Source organism: Monopterus albus, unplaced genomic scaffold, assembly GCF_001952655.1.
Source record: "Monopterus albus unplaced genomic scaffold, M_albus_1.0 scaffold15.1, whole genome shotgun sequence".
Classification (NCBI taxonomy): Eukaryota; Metazoa; Chordata; class Actinopteri; order Synbranchiformes; family Synbranchidae; genus Monopterus; species Monopterus albus.
The window spans coordinates 1,804,926-1,816,480 of record NW_018127895.1 but is presented as its reverse complement, the minus strand read 5'-3'; the positions used below and the strand labels follow the sequence as shown (position 1 = coordinate 1,816,480).

The following is an 11,555-nucleotide window of genomic DNA, read 5'->3' as shown; positions in this document are numbered from 1 at the left end:
CAGTAAAGTCATAAATGTGGGACTTGAAAAGACTGGAAATTCTCTGTAAGCAAGTGGGTAAAATTCTGTATGATTTTAAAGATGCAAGGCGGTAATGCCGTTGTTTAGACTGTTTTTGTTCTGTACTATGTGAAAACCTCAAGTGTCTTGATGACATGAATAGTCTCCTCTGAATTCTTCCACTAAAATGAAAGAGTTGTTCAAAAACATACTATTATCTGTTTTTCTACTAGTTGCAAATTGAAAGGTGTGAACTGTTTTTTTTTTTTGTTTTTTTTTACTGGTTACACCTTTATTACCTCTGGCTTTTAGGGGTGTCAGGCCAGGATGATAGAGTGTGACTGTTTGTTCCTGAAAAAAAACGCAACTCCATGATGTGTTTTAACGCACGGGGCTGTGAGGGGTTGCAGGAGTAGTGTTGTAGGCATGCAAGATAAAGCCACGTTGTGATGAGTCGATGCAAGTGGCTTCTTTCACATTTCCAGCCCGTGTGTTTTGGTTAGTCATGCTGCTAACATGGCCTATTCTACCTCAGGTTCTACCCCCAGTGTGTCTGTACTGATTGATAAAACACTATTTACCATCCAGTACAAATGTAAATGCATGGCGTTTTGTTATGGTGCATTAACTGTGGTCCAAATTTGGCAGTGGACAACAGTGAATGCTCATGCTAACAAGGTAAACAAAAGAGTTTTTCTCGTGGGCGTCCACGTCCTGATAGTTGCCCCTTACATCACTGTAATGCTCATGCTATCAAGGTAAACAAAATCACGTCCTGATAGTCACCCCTTACATGACTGTTCAATGCTGGGCCTTTGCTGGATGAAGTCACCATCCGGTGCAATGTGGTGAGGATGAAAATAGCACAGAAGATCTCACACAGCTTCAGTTAGAAGTTAGAAGCTCATGCACAGTTATAAGGTCTGAAGAGACTCACGTGTATATCATACAGGAGAGAAGCCAGTTGAGTTTGTGGCAAAACCTGTTACATATCTTTTACTGCATATGATAATTCATACTCAGAACGTAGAAGTGAAGTAACATTCATTACACGATGATTAGTCAAAACTTGCCTTTTGTGCCTTTCAGTTGAATAAAAGACTACTTTTCCAGTCATGTACTTCATCATTTGAACCTACTGTTGTGTATCATCTCATCTTATGTGCTAAGTGTATCGTTACACCCCTACTGACTTGGCTAGCAGGACAGTATTACAGTGTTACAGTGGTGTATCGTTACACCCCTACTGACTTGGTTAGCAGGACGGTATTACAGTGTTACAGCACTGGATCTGCAGGATTTTTGCATGAATGTGATAAAGTACCTTGTGTTGTCAGGTGTTTAATTTATTATAGTAGGTTAAACTTATTTTTTGCTGTTGTATCTGTGAAAGTAAATTTCCTGTTAATGTACAAAGTCAGTACCTTGATGTATATCAGTGTTGTGATAAAGTTACCTATACCTGGTTACACCATAAAGATTTTTATCCACATTACCCATTGCTCTCTAAGCAAAGAACAAGGTGCATTTACAACTCTAAATTTTGGGCGGTATGATACCCCAACAAGACCCCTACAGTACACAAGGAGAGAAAATATTGTATAGTAAAGTTGACATGAATTATAACTACCTGCATCATAAATCTATAACCTTGATATCCCTCGCTACACTACATTCATATACAGGATGCATCTTTACATAATGTGCAGAGTGTAGTGTAGTGATTTGTGGTTCGTACAAACTGAGGAACACAGAAGAGAGATGAACAGACATAAAGCATCTTGTGTGGGAAGCTGGGAAAACTTAGTGTTTCATTAAGAAGGAGAGGTCTAAAGTGTTAATCAGTGTAATGGGAAACCACTGTGTACATGTGATTTCTGTCCTTTAGCATCTGCTCCTGTACCATAAAACCTTCAGCAGAGTTCATACCAACTATAATTACTTATTTTGTTTGCTTTGGATATCTCGATGAGTCATGGTCACTTGTTTTGTTTTTTATCACCATCTCAAAGATGTTATGACAAATGATACAAGATGCTGTTTCACTCTTTTAAACTCAGCAATACTACACACAAGAGCACAGAATGAAAGGGGACAATGAGTAACAATAATACAATTAATAATATTTAATATCTACTTATTCTCGACTTGACAAAATGTATCATCAAGTTCATGATATAAATGTTACAGTGGGTAAAAAGTGTGTTTTGAAAATCAGTATTAATTCTGATTCGTTATACTGGTCTCTGTGTCTTTGACTTGGCAGGAATTCCCCATGAAGCCCAGTATAAAGAAGAATTTATTTCACCAGTAAAAGTTGGCTAATTTATTAATGCCTCATGTTGTTAAATATGGTGGTATTCTAATAGTTAATGTATTTTTAATAATGCAAATATTTTAATTAGCCCAACCCCCTGACCATGCATATAAATGTTTAGTGTTTGTTGGAATCTGCATACACACACTCACACACTACTCCTCTTATTCAGTATAACTCAATGAGATTCATTTTATTTTTAAACACAAATATCCAATCCCAAATTGTACATTGACTTTGCAAAATTCTTATATTACTGGACAGAAGCTTCAAAAATTGTAGCCTATAACCCCAGATATTTTAACAATTGTCAGAAAGTTTCTTTGGAGGTGTGACTACTGAATAATAGTATGTTGGTTTGGTAATGTGCATCCATTATGTGCTATAGGTTTAATCTGAACATACAGTGGACATACATATATTATTGGTACTTTGAGATGCATAGCCACTGAGGCCATAATTTAGTCCATTATGTCCTCTGGTTTGCAGTCATAGCCTCAGGCCTCTGGCACTGAACGTTGTGTCATTTGCTACCAACTGGGTTTTTGATGAGAGTGTGTGACCTAGATGCCTCATTCCTCACCACTGTCTCATTCCCTTTATTTACATCTGTCTTTAGCATTCTAATTACTCTCTTTATTGCTTTAGCCTGGAGGAATCTGTTATACTGGAGGAAAAGAGGACTAAGGACACTGGAGTTTAACCAGTAATAAAGCAGCATAACTCCCATTACCCATAGGCAAAGACTGGGCCTGTGAGGCTCCTGTTATGGGCTGTGGGCTGGATAACTATGGAAAGGAGTCTCAGTATGCAGAGGTCCATTTCTTTTCTTATGTGTGAATTTCAAAACAGTTTTTTCCACTTCAAATTCTTAAAAGAGAATTGGTTTTCCTGATGGCAAACAGTTTTATAGTTGTTTTGGGTGGTACAGTTAAATTGCTACGGATGCTTAATTCTTAATTTTGCCTAAATATATTTAGTGCTTATAATCTAAAACTTATTTTCTCGCACTAAAATGTGCATTTTGTCTTTGTTTCTAAGCATACAGAATACACATACAGTACATCATCTATTCCTTTTTGGACAATGTCAGTGCAGGAAAAAAAAAACTTTCAAATGCTCTGTCCCTTCCCATTGAATTTTATGAAATAGTATCAGGAGCAGGCACAGCAGTCTTTAATGAGCTCTCAACTTTAAAGACTTGAAGGATATTAACAAGCTGCTTGACAAATGGTGCTTAGAAGCACATTAAAGACGCAGCTAATGGTGCGCATAATGACGGCTAATTTTCGATCAGATATAAATTAGAGCCCCCAACAGTTATTTGCCTTAAGGACTTTATGTAAATGATTCTGTTCTGTATAAACTGAAAACTGCGAGAGTGAGGGGGAGAGAGAGAAAGGCTAGCACTCCTTGTGGGTATGATTAATAGATCTGCAACAGTGCACGGCTGTCAAAGCCCAGTGAACACACATCCGCCAGACAGCTCTACCACCTTCTCATTAAGGTCCAGTCTCTATGAGGCCTACAACTCACTCATTCGGAACACCAAAACAGCCTCTGAGAACAAGCGAGTTGAAACCTTGATGGTTGCAAGTACAAGCTCAGGTGAAAATGCAGTGCAGAGAGGAGTCCTAGCTGTTCATAAACATGTATACCCATCCAGTGGTGTTAAATATCTAATAAGGGAAGGCACTTTTATGCTGTCAATTTTCACAATAGGTCTTAATGCATAACTGAGTACACATGGTGTGAGTGAATTCAGTGGTGAACACAGTTAAATAAGTCAACAGTTTGAGATGTCAAAGGTCTTGGTCTATCTCCATGCACATATATACAGAATTGTGAACATACAGGGGTGAAGGGAAGTGTTATAGTGCTATAATCTATACACTTGATCCGTTTTTCATGTATAATATAAAATATGATATGCAGCAGTCTCTAAAATACATATTTTGACTGATTCTTTAGATTGACACAAATTACTTATGGAAAGATTGATACATTTTGTACATATACTATACTTTTAATTAGCCATGTACCCATCCTGCCTTTTACTGGCAGTCTTAGGGTAACCAAGTGACACCCGAATGTATTTCTGACATGGCAAGTTTTAGATTTGCTCCATGTTTAAAGTATGGAGCGATTCTGCGATATAAAGTTGTATGTACAGTGTCATGGTTTTGGCATTTACAAATAGAGAATCAACTGAAACCTCAGATTGTTGTTAAGATGACTAGATACATTTGAGTCATATTTTAGTGAATATTATTTATTAATCAACACGTTATTGAGATTACAAAATCGTAATTCCATCTACTGTTGCTGTATTCCTGAGAAATATTTTATGGTTCAAAAACATGGGAATTACATGATTAAAAACACTGAAATGATGTATTCACATTTTATTTTGAAGAGCCTTTGTATTATTCTTAATTGCCTTATCCTTTATGAATAATTATCAAAACATTTAGGAAAAGAAGGAAAATCAGCTATGCAAAATTTGGTAAATTCAGCAAACGTCGTCAATCATCTGAGAAGTTTGGAGATGTAACAAGACTTAATTCTTTATGTGCATGGGCAGCCATGCTAAGGCATATTGAAGCACCAAATGACAAATTCATTGAATGCAAATAAAATTATGTCACTAAAATACTTTTTCTATGAAGAGCATTTCCTCTTCTTACCTACATGGGCACTAGTGTATCAGTGCAGTTCCTTTGTTTTTTGTTTTTTTTACTGGTGCTCATCACACCCCCTAGCTGTAAGAAAAGGTATTGCATAAAATTAATATTTACGGCTAATGATGTATAAAAATAACTTTAATAATTTATTTTCTTTACAGCACAGTGTGTCCCATCCCATAACTGGATGAATTCTTTGGACTGTTGTGGTATTGGTTATCTATATTGATAAACCTCACTGGCGTCCAAATTGCTAAATTTGCTGAACATACATAATGTGTCCTTGATAAAGTCTGAAATTATGTTTCAGGTTGGAGAGAGTTGTATTACAACAGTCTTGCCAGGGTGTAGACAGTATTCCCCCTCAAGCAAAAAACATTTAAATATTTATGCAGATTCCTGTTGAAAAATAAGATCCACAAATTCACAAAATGACATAAACCGTCAATAAAATTCAGTTTGATTCAATTCAGTTTTATCTGTATAGCACCCAGAATTATAATGCTGGGTCTTAAAGAAATTATGAATTTGCTTCTATTAATGATAAATATATGAAAGACGTGAAAAAGCTCTGGGGAAAAGGTACAAACTTGGTTTTGCATCCAAATCATTATTTTGGCGTCAGGGGTGACTGTGGCCTCTCGACACCCTCCCTGTAATCACGCCCCTGAGCCATTTTAGTTATGAAGGCTGTGAACGTTTCCAGTGGCGTTAAATGAAGAGAGACTTTGCAAATTCTGGTTTTCCTTTTTTTTTCAGAATATTTGAAAACGTGAATATTATATAATCTTTCGGCATATGAAAGTTTATATGTGACTCTAGTGTTAATGCACCGCATTCAGATGTTATCTGCATAAATATAAACCCGTTTCTTTCTTCCATTAAAATAAAGGTAACGTGTTTAAATACCTTGACGTAATTTTTAATCAAGAACCCATGTCTGTAGGTTTTATGTTTAGATTTCAAAATAAGGCTACAGCGCCGGACTTTTCATGAAACTACTGGCTGATTTCTCAGTGAAATAACTACTTGGGCATTATGTATTTATCTTCTTACTGTCACACCTCAGAAAGAAGCTTTTAGCCGTGTCCGACTCCAGAATAAAAAAACTTTTATTTTTCCACTTCAGGCTCCAACTTCAGTCGTGTGTATTTGCCCCGTATGTGATAAACTACACAGTAACTTAACACAGCATGTATTTTAATTAACAGTCTTCAGTCCGCATGAAAAGAACAATTACAATGTTTTCATTTGTCAGATGAACAGAAGAAGCTCTCCTGCCTTTGACTGTGTGCGCGGCTGTATTAGAGATTAGATGGTATGAGAGAGGAGAGAGGAGAGAGAGATGGAGCTGTCTCATTGGCAGACACAGTGTGGCTTTCCCTCCTTCGCTTGCCATCCCTGATCAAAAAGTATCCCACCAACCACCTTGCAGCCATCCAATGCTGCTCCATCGATTAGTTTCTGGAAAACACTTAACAAACTAATGACTATTGATGGCTGATTAATATTGCATCAACAACAACTGATTGGCGACACTATCAAATGGCGACTGCCGCTTCACATTGAGGCAGCCATCTGACGGGTGTTGCACAATGTTTTGGCGGTGCACAAGAGCCAAGAGATGATAAGTAAAGGGTTACACAGCATGTAGCGCGTTCAGTTTATGGCTTACAGTTCGTCTAATTCGAGAGCAGTGGCGTCTTTGAAGGCAGACACTTGGCGTAAATGTACAGTTAAAATATTCTACTCTCAGGTCCCCAGGCGGAGATCCGACAGTCCCTGGCTTCATTAAATTTTTATCAGTATCCCTGTGAAAGGGGGGTCAAGGGAAATAGAAAAATAAAGCAGAGCGGCGTAATTATAACAAAAGGAAACACCACTGCCCTTTTCGTTTTGTAGAAAACTCCCACAGTGTCCTTTTTTTTTTTTTAATATTTGTGCGTTTCCATGTATGGAGCCCATGCAGCATAGTGTGATCAGCCCGTGGCTTCAAGGTCTACGTGTGTGCTTCACATATTTATTAAATAAAAAAGACCTTCGATTGTCTTCATTGTGCTGTGTGTGTGTGTGTGTGTTCAGATGATCTTTTCAGTGCCAAGGCCACATTGATTCGCTATGAAAGAATATAGATCGATGTTCTCCCAATATGTGACAGTGAATGCAGCAGCAGCCTGATGGAGAAGCTAGCTGCTTGTCTGTCTGTCTGTCTGTCTGTCTGTCCGTCTGTCTGTCTGTCTGTGCAGGGCTCCGCTTGTCAAGCAGCAGCTATACTCACTGCATAAAGCTAATTTCAATTCCCGATGAGACACCCGCTCGGCAGCTCTCCCCTGACCAGCGGTAATTAACAGGGAGAGCTAATGACTACTTAACTGTCTCTTCATAATTATCTGGTTTTCATAATTCGATGTGTAATTTAATAATTCGCTCTTATTAACGTATTAAGTGAATGACTCATTTAGGAGAAATTAGAAGCACTCACCAGGAGCATCTTTTAATTGATGGACCGTCATCGCTGTCTCATTAATAAGAGCCGTTTTGATCCTCTTAATTTGTCGCGAGGATGGAGGCTGAACATGTTTAGTTTATGGATTAATAAAATGTTGAGGGTGCTTTCCAGTTTGGAGCCATTTCATTTGTTTGTTTTTTTTCTTTTGGGAGATGTTGAGAATAAATAGATGGGAGACGTTTTCAAAAATAATTTAGAATTAAACCAAACCATTCACCCTGTGACACTTTTAAGCCTTTAAGATGCGTAAGAATATTTGTTTTAAAAAGGTTGTGAAACAGTTTTTAGGGCCAAAACTCCAGTTGACTAATGTTGAAATGATTTTAATCAATATTTTTTGTATTGCTTTCTTCTGTTGGCGTAAATGTACAGTTGTTTTTCTGTTATAATCTATTTAAAATTATACATGCAGATGTATTCCAGGTGCTGTAAGTAATCAGTGTAAAGGTGGACGACAGGTTTCAGTAATGCTAATGTGTGGCTCTGCAGCCTCTCAGGTGTCTGTCCATGGTGCTGAAACGCTTGCTCAGCGCTCAACCAGCCAGTCAGCCCTGAAGCTCCAAAACAGCAACTCTGCCATGGACATGACATTTAAAAACGCTCCTCTCTTGTTGTTCTTACCCTCCTCCTCCTCCTCCTCCTCCATATCTAACCATAATGTCGAACCAGAGGTTTTGCTTCAAAGCATGTGTGCCCGAACGACGCATGTTTGAGAGTGTATTTAAATAGAGACGGCCACGTTGGCAGGCGAGCTGTTTTTCTGGCGGGTTGACATCTGGCAAGTCTTCGCTCCAGGGACCCATCCAGCTCTCCATAGACCCCCTGATTAGGCTCTAATAGAATATTAGCATTTGCTCTCAGGTAAGGCAACAGTGAGCTGCATAAGCTGGCAGCACGTCAGTGGGGAGAGCCACGTGTCTTTAACGCTGATGGGATGGAGAGGAAGGGGCTCCAGAAGGCCTGCTTTATGATGAGGCCTGGAGGAGGACGGTGAATCGAGACTTTAAAGGCAAAAAAAACCTTTCTAATTTGATTTTATAAACAGTAGCAGAACAGATTGGTTAGAGGATGGAGGTGGCTCGCTCATGAACACTGTCACAGGGCTCATGGCTTTTTCTAAAACCGAACCTGGCACCTTTTGGAAACGGCAGAGTCACGTTACCTTTAAAAAAAAATGGGGCTGGGACAATATTTGCAGCCAAATAAGCCTAAAAAAGCCACAGAAGATCTTTAAGGGCTGTGCAGAACACATCTAAACCGTTTCCCTCCTCCTCATCAATAAATAAATAGATGAATAAATAAAAGACCGTTAATGTGTCTGGATAAGCCACATTTACACAGTGTAGTCATGGACAACGTCCGATTAAATGTTAGTTTGTTCTTTAATGAAACACATATTGCAGTTCAGTAATTAAATAAATTAAAATTACATGGATGTAATAAATTAATAGTATTATTTAACCAGGAACCAAAAGCAACATACATTACAGAAATAAGTTACCTCAGCTAAAACAGCAATACAGCAAAAACCTGTACGGATATATTTATGTGCATCGACTGGTTCCAATGAAATATTTACATTGTACACGTATACTTCCATGAAGCTGCTTCTTTTCTCTTCAAGAAAAAACATTACTTAAACAAGGTGATTTGAACAAGCAACGACTTCATAATGATGCGCCTATATTTATACAAATAAATAGCAGAAAACATACATAAAATAATTTAAAAAGAGAATAATATCTCATATATATCTCGATTGTACCGTCTCAAACGTTAGAAATCGTAAATTAAAATTTGTGACTGTATATTTTACAGTCGTTTCCCTTTAAACCAGCACAACACGCTTAACTTGCTCTCACAATTTGATTTTCTCAAGCAAAACGAGGAGGTGGGGGGGGGGGAATCCCAATAAATATATAATGAAGTAAACATGACCTCACTCAATAAATAGTTCATAAGACCCCGGTCCACGCTGGATTATAAACTTATTGCAGCCGGCAAGAAAACATATTTTTGGTAGCAAAATGATGTGAAATCCTTACAAGTGAGTCACTATTTGGACATTTACTGAGGCCTAACAATAAACAACCCTACCTTAAATCCATACCCCGGTTATCTTGAAAATAGATCCCTGACCTTGATCACACATTGTAACAAAATAAGTGGACACAAAATGAAGTGTGTGACAAGTAAATTATTAATTTACAGGGGGTATTTGGCAGTAATCTAATATTAGCTTTGAAGACTAATAACTATGGCGTCCTCTCAATCCCCTCGTGGACCCTGAATAAATGTCAGACTATCCTCATGAAGTTGCAGGGAAAGTGTAGCTCATCTCATAAGCCGAAAATATAAACACCAATAGTCACCAACCAAGTGCTTTGAGTCAAACTAGTCCCGTTGTGTGTAAATAACAATGCTGCTTTCAGAGGGCTCTAACTGTCCTAATTCGAAATGAATCATAACTAAAAACCAGAGTTTTACTGCGTTGACACTGAAAAGGTGAAGCATAGTAAGTGTGGAAACAGTGGTCTTACTTGCTCTGTCAAACGATGCTTTACTTGACTCCACAGCTTCTCTCAGCGAGTAAAAGACATGATTGTGTGTCTGTGTGGGGGGGGTCGAGGTTATGAGTCAGTGTTCAAATTTGGGGGATTTTTCGAAGTTCAAAGCACAAAGTCATCGATGATTGAAAAAAGGGGTGAGATAGGAAATATGATACAAATCGTCTTTAAACAGTTCCAAGTTTTTTTCGTGGGTGATGGTTTAAAGCGATTCTACACGCATGCGGAGTATTTCATTCGTTTCTGTTTCTGTCGCTGGTTGCAAAACCAGACCCGGACCACGTTCTTTTTCAGGTCCAGCTTTTCTGCGATTGCTGCGATTTTCTCCGAGGAGGGACGTGGCTGAATGGCAAAATAGGCCTCCAGTGATCTCTTCTCCGGCGCGGCTATCGACGTGCGCTTCCTTTTTTTCTCTGCGCCGTTGAACAACTCGGGTTTATTAAGTTTCTCCCTGTGCGATTTTTCGGCTTCTTCTAGCCACGCTTGCAGGATGGGCTTCAAAGCAATCATGTTGTTGTGAGAGAGTGTGAGGGACTCGAATCGGCAGATGGTGCTCTGGCTGAGGGAGCCCACCCCAGGAATCTTCAGGCTGGCTAAAGCTGACCCTACATCCGCCTGGGTAACCCCGAGTTTGATCCGTCTCTGCTTAAACCTCTCTGCAAAGGCTTCCAAGTCCCTTGGATCGGCGTCCACGTCGTTCATGCCCATATGAGGTGGTAGCCCGTGGGCATGAGCCATGTTGATGGCTGCCTGGTGCATGTGGTTCATGCCCGCCATGTGGGCCGGGTGCGCAGGCGTGGAAACCACCGAGCCATCCGGGCCAGCCATGGCTCCTAGCGCCAGTCCCGGGGTGATGTGGTCCAGCAGGTCCCCCTCCAGTGCCTGGTGAGGCTGGTGGTGGTGATGGTGGTGGTGGTGGTGATGGTGGTGACCAGCCAAGGCGGAAGGATGGGAGATAGGCACCGAGGAGGAGGAGGAGGAAGACGAAGTGCAGGGAAGAGTGTTCATGGTGTGGTAGGTTGCGTCCGGCTTGAAGGGACTGTGATGTGGAGGGTGGTGGTGGCTCTTGGTCTGCGAGACTATATCCACCGCCGCTAGAGCTTCAGCCCGGGCCAACAAACTCTCATCCAAGCCTCCGAATATATTGCTCTGCAATTGCAAATAGAATGCACACATTACTGTCAGCAGGGAATTCTCCCTCCACTCCTCGGTTTAAAACATTTCCAGAATGTGAAAAAAAGAAATCCTAAAAAGAAGCACACAAAACAAGACGCAGGTCATAAAAATTAATACGGAAGGCAAAACCGACTGAATACATAAGTTGAGCAGAGGAAAAAATATGGAGGTGCTGGGTGATTTGCTGTGCAGACATGAAAAAAACATCAAGCAAAAAAAAGTGGGCTGTCAAAATGTGCCTTTAAGCAGTGATTATGCAGAATACATACCGGTGGGGTTGGGAGACAGGCTCGGCGCAGCGC

General features: G+C 39.7%; 1 protein-coding gene across 1 annotated transcript in view; it reads right to left on the bottom strand.

Moving 5' to 3' along the window:
* Positions 1-8,966: 8,966 nt before the first annotated feature.
* pou4f2 (POU class 4 homeobox 2) overlaps positions 8,967-11,555 on the bottom strand; it is a 3,376-nt gene continuing 787 nt past the window's right edge. The window contains exons 1-2 of the mRNA XM_020591769.1: positions 11,523-11,555; positions 8,967-11,226 (exon numbers count right to left, since the gene is read on the bottom strand). The exon at positions 11,523-11,555 is cut by the window's right edge and continues 787 nt beyond it. Of these exons, the coding sequence (XP_020447425.1) occupies positions 10,291-11,226; positions 11,523-11,555 (969 nt within the window). The 3' untranslated portion in view covers positions 8,967-10,290. The remainder of the gene's footprint in view (positions 11,227-11,522) is intronic.